Genomic DNA, 19,141 nt, shown 5'->3' with positions numbered 1-19,141 from the left:
TTCCGTAATTCATAGCCCACTTCCCCCATATATTCACATGATCACCACCACAGAGCATGCCACTGTGTTAACTTTAGATACACTTTACTCTTCCCCAAAGTTTAAAGAAGTTATAAAATTTCAGCATTCTATATTCATCTTTAAGAAAATTGGTGTAAGAGTAGAACATATGACTATATAGCTTATCCACTAGATCAGGTTGTGTTTTTTCTTCTCCATTATACCTTTGCTCAAGCTCTCTCATTGCTTCAAACGTAACCCTTCCTTAGCTCTTTACATTTGGCTTTTCCTGGGTCACTTTTCTTTCAGGCATATTCCATATGCTACTTCTTCCAGGAAGCATTTTTTGATTATTTTCTTTCTCTCCAAAATAGATGTGACCAGCAAAACTTTTCTGTGCTCGTTTATTCTTCTTTGATAGCTGTGGAAGAAATTTACGAATGCAAGCAGCTCTTTATCTTACTCATCTTTGTATGTCTTTGGGCTGAGCAGTTTCATGTGCATTGTAGATACAATAAATAATTCTTTAACGCATTTATTTAATTTGGCATTACTCTGCACACACATAGATAAAGCCTTATTAAGTGCTGTTAACTTGATTATTCCTTGAAAATTAATAAGAATGATTGCATTTAGCATTATGCTAGGTTGATAAAGAATATAAAAATACAGGCTGTCTCTTTTAAGTTGGTGAGACCATTTTGCCCTGTGGCTCAGAGTTTAGAGCATGAGTTTCTTTAAGTTATATAAGTACTGCACCTAAGTGGAGGGCATAATTCATATGTGCAGACATATGAATTTGTACGTATAAACATTTGTATTGTCAAGAGTCATTCCATGGGTGATAGGGAAATATTGTCTTCCTGAAAAGGAGAGGACATTGGAATCTGGGAGAGCAGTTCTGAACGAAGCATAGGGAACACTTACTTTCATTTGGTGTTAACTATCTGATGAAGGTTCAGCTCTTTGTTGATTAGTTAATAAAAAATGCGGTTTGTTTACACAGAAACGAGCTAACTAAACATGTTATATGTCGTTCCATTTGCACACTATTAAAAACAGGTATGAAGTGTAGGTGGTGATACCATTGTTTATAAGCTGAAGAATTCAGCGCAGCTCAGAGGAGGGAGAGAGAGAGCGAGCATGTGAGAGCGAGCCAGCACGCGCTGGGGTTTAAACCCAAACTGTCTTGGTTTCCAAGCTCATGTTCTTACACACTGTATTATTTAGCTTATTTTTGAGAACACTGGAGAATGTGGAAAGAACCCTTCTCTTAAAGGTGCTCCCTCTCTGGGGAATGAATGCTTCTAGCCTAAGTAATTCTTTAAATTTTAGTCATGTTTAAATCAGGATTAACTGCTGAAGTAATATAAGGTCTCTAAAGGATTCTACAAAAGAATATAATTGGTATTACTTTGTATTTAGGCGTGAATTACCCTTCACTAAGTCAGCTCATCTCACCAATCCTTGGAATGAACATAAGCCAGTAAAGATTGGACGTGATGGACAGGTTTGTTGTCTTACTTGATTATTTAAAACACATACATTTAATCATTCCTTTTAGAGAATTTTATTGAAGGACATTTTTAAGCCATTTTTGAAAGAATTCGTGTGAAAGATTAAGGGAAAATATTCTTATTTGGAACTCACAGTCACTGTGGTTTTGACCAATTAGTAAGACCTCCATAAATGTTGAAAGATAGGTAGCTGTATATGGTACTTAATACAATTGAAAGAAAAGTTTTTGATGAGAAATTCTGGTCCTGATTTTAAATTGTTTTTCATTATGTTATTTACTGCACTTTGTATAATTTTAGAAATGCCATTTAACATCTTTGCTGAAGTTTTCTAATTAGAAGGAAGCTATATGAAAAGTATATATACCCAGGTTTTCAAGTCTGCAAATGAAATTATAAGTGTAGTGATTTAAACCTGAATCTTCTACATGTAACTTTGAACCAGAAGCGGTGTGCTTTCATTACTCATAAATGAAATTGCTGGTGGTTGAAAATAAATCTTCATTTTAAAAAGCCATACATTAGTCTCCCTTTGTAGTTTTTGTAATGTATTTTTTGTAATGTAGTTTTGTAATGTATTTTGGCACACACTAACAATGTTTTTCCTCCGCTGAGTTAAGGTAGAGAACTTTGTCCTGATGTTTTTGTATTTTGCACAAAGAAACATTCCTTTGTTTGCAGAGGATGATTGTCGTAGAGTTTTAAGCAACTGCATTTGTGTATTTAACTTTGCAGATTATATAACTTTTAGTTTTTACCCGTATATAAATACATGAAACACTTCTGAAAGGTTTTTTAAAACCTTTCAAGGAAGTTTATTGGAATCCTGTATGATCATCAGCTTTAAGAAGGAAGTCTTCAAGTCAGTCTGTTTTTGTTCTTGTACTTCAGGAAAATACAACAAGTCTATTGAAAATTTCTCCTGTTTTCGTCTTGTAAATTACTACTTTCCTGTTCTAGGAAATTGAACTTGAATGTGGAACCCAGCTTTGTCTTCTATTTCCCCCCGATGAAAGTATTGACTTGTATCAGGTCATTCATAAAATGCGTCACAAGAGAAGAATGCATTCTCAGCCCCGATCAAGAGGACGTCCATCCCGTCGAGAACCAGTCCGGGATGTGGGAAGGTTAGAAACGTTCTTTGGACTGATAATAGGCACATGTATCAGAATAACATGATGGAGGAATGTGATTCGTCAAAAGTTTGTCCTGCGGTAAAGAAGAAAGAGAAAATCCTCAAATCAAGCTGCATGGACTAGTTTGTGGCTTCATTGAGGATTTCACATGGTCACCTTGGTCTCAGTCATTTTTCAAGAGGAAAATGGGGATCTTTCCTTATGCAGAAAAAAATTATTTGCTAAAGAGTGATAACCAGTTTAAATTAGATAGTTTCTGATAATACAATGTATGCAATTGCAATGAGGTAGGCCTTTGTTGCTCAGAACAGGCTAGAAAGGAGGAAGAGAGAAGGAAGTCTTTATTTGCAAAAATTGTTAATATTTTGTAAAAAGCCTTTTCTTTCAGGTGTGTCTCTGGATAAGCCTTATCAGATATGGGACTTTTATAAAGGATCACTAATGTTTTTTCAGAAGATGACGCCTCATTTAGAGGATAAAATATTTTAAGTTATTTTGATATTCAAGAGGAGCATTATTGGGACTGTTTCAAATTTTATCACCGTGATGTGTTAACCCCATTGCCAGATATTCTCTAACATGTACCCAGTGAATTCACACATCTTGCTGAGCTTCTGAAAACAATAGGTTCTTTCCAAAGGGGATCAAGTGGCCCTGGGAGACCCGGCAACAAACCGAAAAGAAGGGCTGTTGCTGTGTCTGTTTACAACTTTTCCAGATGCTGGCAGTACCTGTGGACTTAAAATGTTTTTTAGAGGATCGTCATGGTTATTGATCACTACTTTATGAACTAAGCAGCATTTTCCAGGAAAAGGGGGTTTAACTTGTTACAGAATTGGAGAAGTCTTTGCAAAGGACTGATTTAAGCCCTTCCACCCAACACCTTCCCCTGTGTAGATTTGCATACAGCTAAATCTAAAATATTCTGCTAAAGACTGTTGGATGTATGGTTGATGGGATGAAACCTTTGGTTAAGTTTCCTTTTGGTGGAAACATCCTGTGGTAGGTACAGATAATCCAACAAGAGTCCCCATTTCTTTGAGCTTAAAAAGGACACTGTCAAGTAGGTAGGAGGACACCTGGCAGAGCCCCCTTACTTTTGGCCTTAAAGGACTGAACACCAAGATGTCTTTTGAAGTTTAAGCTAAGAGGTTTCCAGTGCAATACAATATATACAAGTGAAGTTTTTACCTCAGTTTTGCAATGGACTGCAAACTATACTTATTACACCACTACACCTTCTCTCAAGCCTGCCAGGGCCTCCATATATGTATGGCTTACAGCTTAAAGTCAGTAGTTGGACTACTATATGAACTGTTTCTATCATGTTTTATACCGGTCGTAAATGCACTCCCCAAACTACAAGAAAGCGGTATGTTTATTTTTTAAACCAGCTTTTAATTTTCTTAGTCTTATTTATTGTAGATGCAACTGTTTTTATTTTGTTGGGGAGGGCGGGGGCTTGGGGTAATTGCACTTTGCAGTTTGAGTGAACTTGTCTTGGAAAAGTTAATGAAAGCAGTTGATAACTCAAACAGCTGGAAAACTAGTGATGCTAGGTTATTATATAGACTTTATTTGAAAGTAAGGGTAAAAAGATACATTTATTGCCAAAAAAACTTGGAATTCTTGTTTTTATTTTGTGTAGCTCTTTATTAAATGCTAAATAAAGTGAAGTGTACTTAATGATGTATTACATTAGCCATTGAGATTTATGGGAGACCATAAAGAGCAGCCCTCTGCAGACAGTAAAATTTCACTTTCTAAAGAATATATACTTTGAACTCGTTTTATGAACTCTGTTAAATTGCTCCATTATTTTCCAGTTTTATTTTAAGACATTGTCTCTGGGAAAAATTCCCTTAGTTTTTAAATGTTATTAATTATAGAAAATTAGTTTTTCCAAGTATTAAGATTATCAAAACTTTCCTGTAAAGTCACTTGGAATAAGTATCAAATTTTCTGTATGATCATGTGAAAAGCATAATTTTGTGCAAAGCAAAAGCAAGAAATAATTAATTCTGTGTAGACTTCTTCTAAGATGGTATTAATAAGTTTGAATATATAGATTTTAGAGTTACCTATTGTGTAATGGTGGTAGTTTTTTTTTTTCTTTGTTTTTTCACGTGAATGGAGACTTTATTTGGGAAAGTGTTTTGTTAAACTGGATGTTTACGTTAGTTTGAGAGCAGCTCATTTACTTCTGTTTAGAATACTAAAATGTGATTTACATATTTTGAGCAGACTGCTCTTTCCAAGTTTTTCATGATAGCATGAGATTATAGAGCATATCTACTTCCAGCAATACATTCAAGGATTGATTTATATAGTAATTAGAGGAATTAAAATTTAGAAATTTTAAGATTTGCTCACCAGAAATTAGGATGTTATTTTAAAGGAAATAATGGGCTATTCTTTGTACTTATTTCTGTCAGAAACTCTTGCATTGCTGTTTGTTCTCCCAGCAGTTTTTGGTTTAATTTCTAATGTGTCTAATTTGTGTAGGCGTCGACCAGAAGATTATGATATTCATAACAGCAGAAAGAAACCAAGGATTGACTATGCCCCTGAGTTTCACCAGAGACCAGGTTAATATTTTATAATCCTGCAGATATTTGACTTAAAATTATGAACCAACAACAAAAACAACAACGACACAAAAACATTTATTGTAATCTTGTAGTTCTAAAAGTGAGAAAACTTTAGGACATGACTGCTTAAATCATAGGAAATTATCAATAGTTGTCACTTAAATTCTACTTCGTGAAGGTTATCTATTTTAGTGTGACTCATCATCATCTGTTAATTACCTGATGTTGCTAATTTACAATTATTTCACAAATGGAAACTGCACATGTGTTTTAAGATTAAAGATGATTAGGGAAAGCAGCCATCTTACACTTTATTATGTTTTTCATTTTCTATGATACTTAGTATTTCATGTGGTATATAGCTTTATTTGGAAACTGAAGTTATGCTGTGTTTTTTTTAAAAAAAAATCTTTCACATGTTTTTAGAGAGGAATGAGAAATATTTGGTTTATAATCTAGAAAGCAGCTTTCAGCTAGTCTTATCAGAATTTAAAAAGGCAGAGTTTAAGAGACGGTGCTTATAATACACTTACAAAAATTAGGCAATTTGGAAGTTGGTATTAGTGAACATTACAGCATTTTTTGGCTTGATAAACCTTATTCTTCTCCAAAATGGATATTCCTGAGAGTGAAATTAGTTTTTCCTCAGAAACATGAGCACTCAAATGTTTTTACATTTTAATTTGCTGAGTCCTTCCATCTTTTAAGATGGGGAGAAAGAATATTTCTTTTTTTGTCATGGTTCTTTCACTTAAAATGTATACATCTTCATTTTTGGGACTTGTTTTTCTCCCCCTTAAGTTTGCATTTTTAAAAACTGTCTGTGGTTGACTTAGCAGAGCTTGTGAATACCTAAGGTGGAAAGTAAACGTTTGTTTTTAAGGAAGTCCTATTACAGTGTCCTCAAGATAATTCCTCTGCCCTTACTTTTCTTATGGAGCAGAATGAAGAAATTTTCTATCTAGCGAGAATTGGGGTATGGATTTAGAAGATTCATATGAAAACCTCTCTAGCAGTTTATAATTCTGTGGTATCAGTAAGTTATTAGTTACTTTCTAGATTATCATGTAATCTAAGAAGAAAATCTGAAAATGGAATAATACAATAATAGCATCACTTAATAGCATCACTATATTTCTTGGAAAGAATTGAAATGAGTGGTAAGGAAGGTTTAATTATAATGCCATAATAAAAAATATAAATTTGATTTACTAAAATGCTTGATGTTTGAACAGGGTATTTAAAGGATCCACGATACCAGGAAGTAGACAGGTAAGTTGGGTTCACTCTTGCTTAGTTTCAAATTACATTCTTAGAACTAGTTTATGAATTACCTGAATTTAGTTTCACAAATCTTATTCCCAACAGACGATTTTCAGGAGTTCGCCGAGATGTGTTTTTAAATGGGGTAAGCATTTCATTTTATACATTTAATGTTCGTAAAACCAGGATCTGATTTATTTGATAGTTCTGGGTTTGATTTTTATTATTATTGACATTGTTATTTTTCATTTTAGTCCTACAATGATTATGTGAGGGAATTTCATAACATGGGACCACCACCACCTTGGCAAGGAATGGTTTGTATTTTTTTTTTTTTTTTTTTTTTTTGCAAATTATTTCACTTCATTTGCAGTTTCATATATTTTGAATGCTTATTTGGAAGATGACTGTTACAGTTATCCATTAAATAAATTGTTGGAATCTATTTTTACAACTAAAAACTAGTGAATAATTTGATTTGTGTTAATAGTACAAGATTAATTAGTAAGTGTTATAGTTTATTTTTGTAGTAGCTAGTACTGCAAACTGCCTGGGTTCAGATACCTTCCCTTCTTAACTCTGTGATCTTAGGCAAATTTCATAATAGGTTTCTTTCTTAGTTTTCTTTATCGGTAAAACTCAGAGGGTATTTGTCCATTCTTTGGCTCATCAAATTAATGTACTCGTTCTGTGCAAGGCACTCTGCTTTAGGCTTGGTTGGTGAATGAAATCGACATTGTGCCTGTCCTTTTGTGGCTTGAAATTTAATGAATACCAGTGTTTACTCTATGGGATTGTCAAAATGATTTATAAAATACATGTGAAGTTTAGTAAAGTGCTTGATCCCAACACTCATTAATTTTTTTTCTATAAAATAAGGTTAATTAAATGCTGTTCATAACTATTAAATTTTTTTTCCTGTAAGAAAGCTGAATATTCTTCTTAAGAGTATCTTTTAAGGTATTGAGGATAGCTGAAGAATTAATTCCCAAGAAATAAAAAACTTCGAAGTTTAAATAGTTCTTATCTTTTTTTTTTTTTTTAATGCTGCCTGTAATGTGGCCTCTTCATCTGACTTGTTTCACTTAAGGTACTGTGTACAAGATAGATGGATTAATAAGATTGCTTTCCTTAGATTCTGTGAAAATTTTTAAATGTCAAAATACTATCTTGGCACTAACTAGGAAAGTAACCTTTGATTTGCTCTTACACATTTTATAATGGCATTTAAAAGTTCCTTAGGTTCTGGAGATTTTGTTTTTTTTGTTTTTTTTTTTTTTTTTTTTTTTTTTTTTTTAAATTTTTTTTTTTCCAACATTTTTTATTTATTTTTGGGACAGAGAGAGACAGAGCATGAACGGGGGAGGGGCAGAGAGAGAGGGAGACACAGAATCGGAAACAGGCTCCAGGCTCCGAGCCATCAGTCCAGAGCCTGACGCGGGGCTCGAACTCACGGACCGCGAGATCGTGACCTGGCTGAAGTCGGACGCTTAACCGACTGCGCCACCCAGGCGCCCCTTGTTTTTTTTTTTTTAAGGGTAGATGTTAAGATTAAGATGATTGATTCTAGATCCAGGATGCCTGATTATGGTGTCCAGCTCCACCTTTTTACTAGCAGTGTGATCTTAAGTTACTTAACCAGTTGTTGGTGCCTCCCTCAGTGCTTATTAGGACAGTGTCTGGCTCATTGTAAGCACTGATTAAGGGTTTACTGTGTTCTATTAGTATTTAAATGACACAACATGAAAGTGTAAACATATTAAATCTTCTTTTTTTAAGTTGGTGTATTTATTTTGAGAGAGAGGGGGAGAAGAGTGCACGGTGGGTGCATGGTGTGTGCACCAGCAGGGGAGGGGGAGAGAGAATCCCAAGCAGGCTCCACACTGTGAGCATGGAACCCTGAGGCAGGGCTCGCACTCACGAACCGGGAGATCATGACCTGAGTGGAAATGAAGAGTCAGATGATTAACCGACTGAGCCATCCAGGAGCCCCAAACGTGTTAAATCTTCAAGGATGTGTAATTAGTTTGTTATGCACATATTTCCAACAAGCACAACAAGAGGGTATTCTGACAAACCCTAATTCTGTGGAAGTAAATGGGTAGGACAGATTATTAAATTATTTGTTTGGATAGTGGAATTCTAAAAATGGTTTATTTACACGGATATTTGGTAGATGCTTATGGAAGTGGTTTCTTTTCTTAGGCTCCTTATCCTGGAATGGAACAACCTCCACACCATCCTTACTATCAGCACCATGCTCCACCTCCTCAAGCTCATCCCCCTTACTCAGGACATCACCCAGTACCACATGAAGCAAGATACAGAGATAAACGAGTAGTAAGTGCACAAGAAGGCAAAAGTGTGAAGGAACTACCTTGAATTCTGTAGATAATTTAAATGTGGGGATATTCTTACTCCATACTGTTTTGGAGTAATTCACAACTTGTTTTTATTAAGAATGGCTAATTCCTTTGGATTATTTAAATAGACTTATTTCTTTCACCGATCAAACAAACTGCTCAAGTGGAGGCAACTTCTACATATAACTCTTAGGTAATACTGTCCTAGGGATATGGTGAATTAGATTTTCTTTCTGTACTGGGGTCTTCAGTTATAAATAATTGTGTAATTTTTATTGTAAATAGGTATTTTTAAGCTTTCTGTATATTCTGACTCAATTTTCATAGATTGGATGGTATGTATTAAGTTAGTTAACCGATCGTCTCTGGTCTTATTTAGTTACTTGTTTCTGTGACAAATTTTGTCAATTCACCTCCTCTATCTGACTCTTAAGAGAATGCTAACAAATAAACAGATGTTAAGAAAGGCAGATGGATAATTTTCCTTTAGTAATTACTGGTTCTAATAATTTGATATGGTTGATATGAAAAGCATTTTTTGATCTCTTCAAAACAGAGTGAATGAAAGACAGTCTCTAGTTTGAGATTTATGGGTGTTTTTTTTCCATTATACTAGTTGGGTTGAGTTTGTTTATTAAATGGTTGATATTCCTTTTTTTTTTTTTTTCCCCTTTCCCTAATAATACTTTCATTTTTTAAACTGAAATTGTCTCCTGGCACTTGTTAGCATAATTCCTTTGTATATAAGTTTGGTAGTCTTACGTAGTTAGGTTGTTAAAGTAGGATGTACAGTTTGGACACCTTCTTCAACCCTCTGTCGCCCCCCCCCCCCCCCCCAACCAAATTGAGGTGATGAGTCTTTTGGCTGAGCCAAATAAACATTATCTTCCCACTTAGATGAAGAGCATGCATATTTGAGAGGGCCAGTCAGAGCAGTAGTGGCCTAGCCCGTTTTTGAGATAACTTTTTGTCTGTTATTTATTTTCTTATTCTCATAAAGACAGTAACTTTTCAAAATCAAATCCTATTAGGATCTTTAATATTCAGTGAAACAATCTGAGAATCCTAACTGACTAATAGATGTTCATAGTTTTTTTTTTTCAGTCATACAGGAAGAAATGTACGGCTTATGTATGATGAAAACTTAGTTGGCTAGATGGGTTGTGGTACTTTTTATAAATGATTACATAATTTTCAAACTAGGAGTTCTTTCTAAGATTCTTTTACTAAAAGGTATTATTGTCCTTTTAAGTTTTAAGCATCTGTATGTAATTTTTTGGTTAGTGTATATATTTTATGCTAGTATAATATTCATGTATTCAAGGTATGTGAGGGTGGAATTGTTTTTGAACACAATAATCTGAATATTTAAGCTGACTTTTGGAAAAAGACCAAGTTCAGTAAGGAAAGGTGAGTTGAGAACTAAGAGTAGAAAGCTAGAGCAGGGATTAAGCTTAGAAGTAGTCACAGTGACACCTTGCACCTCACTTAGACAGTTGCTCATCTTACCCTCTCTTGTTCTCCCCAGCCTTTCATGTATATTTAGATCTATGTGGAGTAGACCTCACAATCTTACTAAAGTACATATTTTCTTAAAATTCTAATTTTTTTAAATAAAAATTTTTTTGTATTTTTTGAGAGAGAGCGAGCCGGGGAGAGGCAGAGGACTCCATACCCAGCATGGAGCCCGATGTGGGACTCGATCCCACAACAGTGAGATCATGACCTGAGCTGAAATCAGGAGTCGGATGCTTAGCCAACTGAGCCACCCAGATGTCCCTCTTTTCTTAAAAGTCTATCAAATTTCGAAACTTGCTTGTCATTAACAATGGTTTAGTTTGAAAGAAAATCTGGAATGTAACAACTCCTAGTTTTACCTTAAGAGGGCAGACTTGGTTCAGGTTGTAGAGTCAAAGGAGGAAAAAAAGTAGGGTTCACCTGTTGGAGAAAAACATGGATGATATTTAGCATAGTTGGCATCAGGCTTGCATCCATGATAGTTGATCGTCATCACTAGGTGATTATTTTGGCTTAAATCTTAGTAAAAAGAATTGGCTAGAAAAGTCATTAGAGTTGTATAAGAAACTTCCTGAAGTGAGTTGTTGCAACGAGGTTTGAATAATCAACTGTTGTGGGTGACTAGTTAGGTGTCACAATCTTTTTCTAAGCAGTGTCAAAATTACATTCTGTGAATTAATGCGTTAGTACATTTCTGTAGATTGTTTCTCCATACTATACAGTAATTACAGTATGGGGACTCATAAGTTCCATTTGATTTTTGACATACCTAATCCATTTCTTATTTTCTAGCATGATTATGACATGAGAGTGGATGATTTCCTTCGTCGCACACAAGCTGTTGTCAGTGGTCGGAGAAGTAGACCCCGTGAAAGAGATCGGGAGCGGGAGCGAGACCGCCCTAGAGATAACAGAAGAGACAGAGAACGAGATAGAGGACGTGATAGAGAGAGAGAAAGAGAGCGATTGTGTGACCGGGACAGAGACCGAGGGGAGAGAGGTCGATATAGAAGATAATGCGCTTTTGGAAGCACTGATTGTTTAAAGATAAAGAAAATCTTGTATTTTTTTTTTTTTTTTTTGTGTGTGTTTACAAGTAGTAAATTTATTTTCAGCGGTCTACTTAAAGTTCATTGTGTAGAAGGGTTTATTATATCCCTTTATGTTCCAAGCATGCAGTATAATACGAACTGGAAAAACTCAAATCCTCCAAAAATGCACAGTTGACAATTTGAGTTGACACTTTTATTAAAGGAGCAGAATGGAACAGTCCAAGAATGTAGATATTGATTCATTCTCCATAAATGTTCATCTACTTATAGTGTGTTCATCCTAGAGTTATTTTTTGTTTGTTTTCTTTTGGATCTTGATTGATGACTGCCATGATATTTTGCTTTGATGTGTTTCTAAATGTAGTTGCACACGGTTCAGTAAAAATAATGCTGCTATCAAGTATGCAAATATTGAAGTATGATGGTTTGACAGTATGGCAGTGTTGTAGCAGCCTCTTTGTTTCTCCCTTTCCCTCTTTTTTTAATCTTAAAAAGTCACTTTTTATTTTTCTTCGGTCTTCAATGATGAGAGCAATATTAAGAAGACATTGCTATCTAATTTTTAATCTTTTTAAATAAAAAAATTCCTATGTTCAGTAGCATGGTTGATGCTATCGTTAGCCTTCCCCTCCAACTGTATACATTGGCTTGGAATGTTCACAACTTATGTGTGTGGCAGCGGAAGATATTCCATATTCTACATTGCTACTGTTTTGTATAAAATAAATTGGTAAAGATTGACACTTACCTGTTGTACTTCATTTTTGTCTGGATGCCAGTTTGTGTTCTTATGAATTAGTGGACATAAAATGATGCTTTATGTTTGGGTACTATAAGAACCCTGATTGCCACCCTCCCATTTTTTGCATATTTTAGCAGAAATGATTGATCTGGGCCAATTAATCTTAAAAGCCTACTTCTGTTTCTAATATAAGAACTGATGGTATGTGATTGAGTTAGTATTTGATTAAGTATTCATCTGATAACATTTTTGGATCTAGTCTGGTCGTAGGATTGTTTTCTTATTTCAGGTTTTTCTGTTTTCATCTTTGATGAATAAATTATTTTACAGATGTTTTTCTGTTTGACTTTTAAAATACACTTTTGTAATTTAACTTCTTACAGTTACATACTTTAAATTAACCATCAATCCTTCCTAGTGGTAACAAGCTATATAAAACAGAGGGCCACACAAAACAGTGTATAAAAGCCTTTTTTGTATTTCAGCTTCTTGAGTTTAACTTGAAATTTTGACTTTTATTAAGTTGAATGTTCAGGCATTGGGATATTTAAATATTTGGCCACTTTTTTTTCTTTTTTTACATAGTGTTGCATTTACTGTTGCACTGTGTACCAAATCATGATCACAGTTTTACAGAAACGTAATCTGTATTGGTCTAAAAAGGGGAATGCGGGAATTTCAGTCTTGAAAGATGTTAAAGCTACCAGGATACTGCTTTTATGTTCACTGTATTATGTTCTGCCTGGCATTTAGAATGTTTTTTCCATGCATTCATAATTAGTAGTTTTATTTACCTGTTTCAGAAATAAAGCCTAAGGATTTATTTCAATTATGTGCAGTGTAGTAGAGAAGAAAGAACATTTAGCTGGGGTGGGGTGGGGGGAGGTTAGGAAACCTGGGTTCTAGTTGCAGCATTGCCTTTAATTGGACTTAAAACAGTCAATAATATAACTGACATTTGTTGGTATTCATCAATAAGGTACAGAAGTTAATAGCTAATGGTTTTCTTCAAGTTTTAAACTGAAAATTTCTAAGATTTAGAGGAATCACCAAAAATGTTATTTTAAGAAATAACCAGTTACGCAAAATTAGGTAATACTAAAGTCATTTTCCTGAAATAATAGTAATAAATTGTAAATCATCGAGTGCTTAGTATAAAAAGGCACTTTGTGCTTCCATTACTCATTTCATCCTTCTGTAACATCTCACTTACTCTTTTTATAGATGGGGAGACAGGCCCAGAGAGATTAAACTCGCCCAAGAGTACAAAGGTAGCAGTTGATGGAGCAAGTGTCCATCCATATTGTATCTAATTTGGTCTTTCCAAAGAAGTCACCTCATCTGTTTTGGAAAGAAAGAGAACATAAATTAATACATGTTTAAAACCAGGGTGCTAGGTTCTCCTAAGGATATTAAACATTTTCTTAAAGCTTTCTTACTAAGGAGAAGTTATTCCTGGAGTGTGTAGTCACTTAGATGTTAACCTATGCTTTATAAGCTTGCTATCCAGTTAATTTATTCTAAAAAATTAACATTTATTGAGTTCTTACTAATTATTAAGCATTCTGTATACTTGCGTTAGCTCATTTAATCTTCACAAGAATTGATTTCTCTTCTAATTTTTGTTTGGACGAAAAAACTGACAGGAACATAGTGTGAAAGATTGCTTTATAATTTTTCCCCTCTGCAAAGGAGTCATAATAGTAAATAGTTGAAGACATGATCGTTTTTCTTACTGGGAGAGGCATGGTTTCTTCTGTGTACTCTATGATGTTAATTCTAAAAATCTCTAATCAGTAACATATAACATAGGTTCAAGTAAAAGAAATTTCAGTTATTCAAAGTTTAAAAATCAGTCTGGGATTTTATTGGCAAGAGCAAAAGTTCAAGAGTGTGAATCCAGGTGTATCACTTCTCTTGGTTTGGCTTTCCCTCTATGCTTTATTCTTAGTCATAGTCTTTTTTTAAAAAGTTTTTTTAGTTTATTTTGGAAGAGAGTACAAGTGGAGGAGGGGCAGAGAGAGAGAGAGGGAGAGAGAGAATCCTATGCAGGCTCTGCCCTGTCAGCACAGAGCCCGACACAGCCCGACACAGGGCTTGAATTCATGAACTGTGAGATCATGACCTGAGCAGAAATCAAGAGTTGGGTGCTTAACTGACTGAGCCACCTAAGTGCCCCAGTCATAGTCTTAAGTGTTCTATAAATGTCCATCATCATCTCCAGCCTTCCATTATCCATATACTTCTCAATGTCAGAAAGAGAGAGACCAGTTTTCCACTATGTTTCTATAGCACTTCCTCAGAAGGACTCTGAATAGCCATGCTAGTTTCATGGAGCCAGCTCTGACCTAATGTGTGTCCAGGGAAGTGGGGTTCTTTGACCAACCAGTGTGGGAGGCAAAAGAGGCAGGAGATGATAATGGTCAGCTCCAGAGGAATTCTGTCAGGAAGGATGGCTTCCAAATGGTGGACAGAGTAACATATCTGATAAAAATGTGTGATCTCATACAGAACTAACATCTGAATGTCTTCACTTTTCACTCACTGAGAATATTTTGTCATAGGCATAGCTTCCTTTTCCTGGATATCTCTTTTCTTGCTGTAGAATGCATTGGTCACTCTTCTGAAGGACATAGATTCTGCTTTGCTATACTATTGTAAATGATCCCAAGGGATGTCGGATGTATGGAATACAAAGAAGGAAATGAGAATTGTTGCCAGCATTTCACTGACTTTGCTAGAGTTCCCCGACCTCAAGGTAAGGGTGCCACGTAAGTCATTTTGTTCTGAATTTTAGAATTGTTTGGTTTGGATAGAAAATGCCTAACGCAATTTGATACACAAATTAAAAATGAGACATATGACACTATGGGGGCAAAATTTTATTTTTTTGAGGGGAGGGGCAAACTTTCAGACCTCAAGTTCATTGTAGTGGGGATAGGAATCTTATGAATTTAATTTATAGTAATACAGGTCATCTAATATTTTTGCCTCTTTCCGTGACCCTAAATCTTACATTTTGTGTTTCCCTTTCAGTTTTTTCTGTCTCTTGTGTGGCATCTGAAAGACTGTTCAGTCCTACTAACGGTACTCAGGGTGTAACAGGTCAGTAAATTATTGTTCTAGATTTGACTTCCACTGATGCCACTGAAAGGAACTTTATTTTTTAAATTATATGGCCAGAACACAGGAGGCTACAGTTAGCCTCTCAAAGTTTCCAGGGGACTCTGATTTGAAATGTAAGCTTAGTTTTTGGCTGGAAATATTGGATCACTTGGCACATAACTGGCTTATAGAATGCAAACATGCCTACTTCCCAGTTCATTTGTGGTGGTATTTCGGAAGTGTATGAGAATCGTGGTACAAATTAAGACTTAAGTGGTTTTTATGGGAACATTCTCTAGATGAAGTATTTTTTGTCTATTTAACTTGAGAGAGTTTTTAACTGAGATCTGTGGAGATAGAATGTTACTGGGATTAATTTTCAGCTCACAATACTTAATGTGTGTTTTTTTTTTTATTTTTGTGTTTTCAAACTTTAAACGCATATAAAATATGTACTGTATACAGACTTTCTTTGGGGGATTTTGGGTATGATTAAATCCCATTTTTGTCATATCTTATTTCAAAATCACACCCATGTCCTGTGTAGAAAACCTCATGCAAAAGTGGGCTATTCTCATACTTTGCAAGCAGACATCTTTAGAAACATACATTGCCTTTAGTATAGCAGCTGTCTGTTACCACTGCCATGAGGACACACAGTTGAAGAGTTTGAGAACAGATTCCACTGACTCCTTTTATTAATAAATTTTAAATAACGGTTATGGTGAACGTTACTGGTTTCCTGTATGGCTCCGTTCTTGTATTTATCCTAACAGTTCTTGAACTATCACTGAAGTATCCCCCCCCCCCCCCCATGTGGTTCAGAAATAACTGGCTCTGCCTTGTATTCGTTTTTTCCCACAGGAACTCCTAAATCAGTCTGGGCATGGCATTCCTTTTTCCCAAGACTTGGTTTAGAACTGAGCAGTTTACCCTACATATGCCAATGAATGCTGTGAGAGTTTTTCTGAGGATTTCTGGAAAAGAGATTTACTTGCTCTTAGGAAAGAGACAGTAGAATAGATACTTTTTCACCTTAGGGGACTAAATTATGTGACAAGCCTGAAGTTGTTAGAACTATTTTGTCAGCTTCAGGAAACTGGTTTAAGATAAATCCAACAAACAAGACAAAGCCAGAAATATCTTGCATGATAGAATAGAACTTTTTTTTTTTAATGTTTGTTTATTTTTGAGAGAGAGTGTGTGCGAGCGGGAGGGGGGCAGTGAGAGAGAGAGGAAGACAGAAGATCTGAAGCAGGCTGTGCGTTGACAGAGATCCTGATGTGGAGGTCGAACTCAGGAACCGTGAGATCATGACCTGAGCTGAAGTCGGACAGTTTACCGACTGTGCTACCCAGGCCCCCCATAGAATAGAACTTTCTTTAATCTTTGAGGAAATTTTTTTTTTTTCCACTGGACCTTGACCTAAAGATCCTTTATTTTTTATTTTTTAATTTTTTATTTTTTAAGTTTATTTTTGACAGAGCATGAGCGGGGGAGGGGCAGAGAGAGGGAGACACAGAATCAGAAGCAAGCTCCAGGCTCTGAGCTGTCAGCACAGATAATGATGCGGGGCTTGAACTCGCGGACCGCAAGATCATGACCTCAGCCGAAGTCGGATGCTCAACCGACTGAGCCACCCAGGCGCCCCCTAAAGATCCTTTAAACATGATCAGAGACTTACAGAAACAAAAACTATTTGGGAAGAGATCATCTGAATAAAGTAGAGGGTGAGGGTGCAGGATTAATAGGGACAAATAGATTTTGTTAAAGTACATTTCTGCTCGTTTAGAAATCACACAGGGATAGGTTTTATGACTGGACTCATGAGACCCAAGCGTGGATGGGGGCAGAAAGGTGCTCAGAGCACATTGGAGTTGCATAGTAAAAAATAAGGTAAAGGAGGAAAAGCAAAAGAGAGCTTTTATGATGTCATATTTAATTCTCACATCATCTCTGGTAGGTGCCTCAGACTTTATTGCCAGCATGCAATAAAGTCAGGCTTTGAGCCTCATTGTTTTAACTCAGTAGCCCACAATCTTATTTTTAAAAATTTATTGAGGTAAATTGACATATGTTAGTTTCAAGTATGCAACATAGTGATTTGTCATTCGTGTGTACTGCGAAATGGTTACCACCAAAGTCTAGTCACTGGCACTTTACAAAGTTAATACATTGTTAGTAACTATATTCCCCATGCTATACATTGTATCTCCATGACTACTTTTATAACTGGACCTTTGTACTTCTTTTGTTTTTAAGTTTATTTTTATTTATTTTGAGAGAGAGGGGCAGAGAGAGGAGAGAGAGAGACTCTCAAGCAGGCTCTGCACCAAATCTCAAGCCGGCTCCTCAAGGAACCAGTTTTAGGGCTTGAACCCATGAACCATGAGATCATGACCTGAGCCGAAGTCAAGAGTTGGACATTGTTTTTTGTACTTCTTAATTGCCTTCACCCCTGTCATCTCCCACCTTCACCCCCTTCACCTCTGGCAACCACCAATCTGTTTCCTGCATCTGTGAGTCTAGGTTTTGTTTGATTGTTTTTTTAGATTCCACATATAAGTGAAATCCTATGGTATTTGTCCTTTTCTGTTAGACTTGTTTCACTTAGCATAATACATTCAAGGTTTCTCCATGTTGTTGCAAATGACAAGATAAATATTCCTTTTATGGCTGAGTAGTAGTCCTTTTTGTGTGTGTATATCATATCTTCATCTGTTTATCTTTGATTGATACTTGGGTTGTTTCCATATCTTGACTATTGTGAATAATGCTTCAGCGAAAATGGGGGTGCATATATATATCTTTGAACTGGTATTTTCGTTTCATTTGGATAGATACCCAGTAATGGAATTGCTGGGTCACATGGTAGCTATATAATTTTTTGAGGAACCTCTACACTGTTTTCTGCAATGGCTATGACCAATTTACATTCCCACCAACAGTCACAAGGGTTCCTTTTTCTCCATATCCTAACCAACACTTACTATTGCTTGTCTTTTTTGATAATAGTCATTCTAACAGGCGTGACTAATATCTTGTGGTTCTGATCATTAGTGATGTTAGTACTTTTTCATGTACCTGTTGCCTACCTGTATGCCTTTCTTGGGAAAATGTCTGTTCAGATCCTTTGCCCATTTTTAAATTAGATTGTTTGTTTTTGTTGTTGTTGTTTTGTTTGGTTTTTTGGAGAGAGAAAGTGTGATCAGGGGAGAGGGGCAGCGGGAGAGAGAATCCCAAGCGGTCTGGTTCCATGCTCAGCATGGCGCCCAATGTAGGGCTCAACCCCGGGACACTGAGATGATAACCTAAGCCAACGTCAAGAGTCAGACCCTCAACCAACTGGCCATCCAGGAGCTCTGTATGAATTCTTTATTTGGATATTAGCCCTTTATCAGATACATGATTTCTTTCTACTTTCTGTACGTAGAGATACTTTCTACTATTCTGTATGTTGACTTTGCATCTTGTTGATGGTTTCCTTTCTGTGCAGAGGCTTTTTACTTTGGTATAGTCCCACTTGTTTATTTTTGCTTTTGTTGCCTTTCCTTTTAGAGTCCTATCAAAAAATCATCACCAAGACCAATGTCAAGGAGCTTGCCACCTGTGTTTTCTTTTAGGAGTTCTATCGTTTCAGGTCTTAAGTTCAGGTCTTTAATCCATTTTGACTTAACTTGTGTATGATGTAAAATAGTGATTTTAGTTTCATTCTTTTATATGTGGCTGTCCAGTTTCCCCAGCATCATTTATTGAAGAGACTGTTCTTTCCTCATTGTGTATTCTTGGCTTCTCTGTTGTAAATTAATTGACCATATATGCATGGGTTTATTTCTGAATTCTGGATTGTGTTC

General features: G+C 35.7%; 2 protein-coding genes across 4 annotated transcripts in view; both read left to right on the top strand.

Annotated features, from left to right (window-relative positions):
• YTHDC1 (YTH domain containing 1) overlaps positions 1 to 12,187 on the top strand; it is a 35,912-nt gene extending 23,725 nt beyond the window's left edge. For 2 of the 3 annotated variants that reach the window (XM_042936250.1, XM_042936249.1), the window contains 8 exons: positions 1,426 to 1,510; positions 2,478 to 2,644; positions 5,159 to 5,241; positions 6,480 to 6,516; positions 6,589 to 6,652; positions 6,762 to 6,824; positions 8,713 to 8,847; positions 11,181 to 12,187. In XM_042936250.1, the coding sequence (XP_042792184.1) occupies positions 1,426 to 1,510; positions 2,478 to 2,644; positions 5,159 to 5,241; positions 6,480 to 6,516; positions 6,589 to 6,652; positions 6,762 to 6,824; positions 8,713 to 8,847; positions 11,181 to 11,405 (859 nt within the window). In that variant the 3' untranslated portion in view covers positions 11,406 to 12,187. The remainder of the gene's footprint in view (positions 1 to 1,425; positions 1,511 to 2,477; positions 2,645 to 5,158; positions 5,242 to 6,479; positions 6,517 to 6,588; positions 6,653 to 6,761; positions 6,825 to 8,712; positions 8,848 to 11,180) is intronic. The other variant, XM_042936251.1, reaches the window with a different exon arrangement.
• Positions 12,188 to 14,318: 2,131 nt separating this feature from the next.
• The window catches only part of LOC122218179 (UDP-glucuronosyltransferase 2C1-like), a 58,133-nt gene continuing 53,310 nt past the window's right edge, over positions 14,319 to 19,141 (top strand). Inside the window, exons 1-2 of the mRNA XM_042936248.1 lie at positions 14,319 to 14,940; positions 15,219 to 15,287. Coding sequence (XP_042792182.1) covers positions 14,844 to 14,940; positions 15,219 to 15,287 — 166 coding nt within the window. The 5' untranslated portion in view covers positions 14,319 to 14,843. The remainder of the gene's footprint in view (positions 14,941 to 15,218; positions 15,288 to 19,141) is intronic.

This window comes from Panthera leo, chromosome B1 (genome assembly GCF_018350215.1).
Source record: "Panthera leo isolate Ple1 chromosome B1, P.leo_Ple1_pat1.1, whole genome shotgun sequence".
In the NCBI taxonomy this organism is placed as follows: Eukaryota; Metazoa; Chordata; class Mammalia; order Carnivora; family Felidae; genus Panthera; species Panthera leo.
This window is presented reverse-complemented; position numbering and strand designations above follow the sequence as displayed.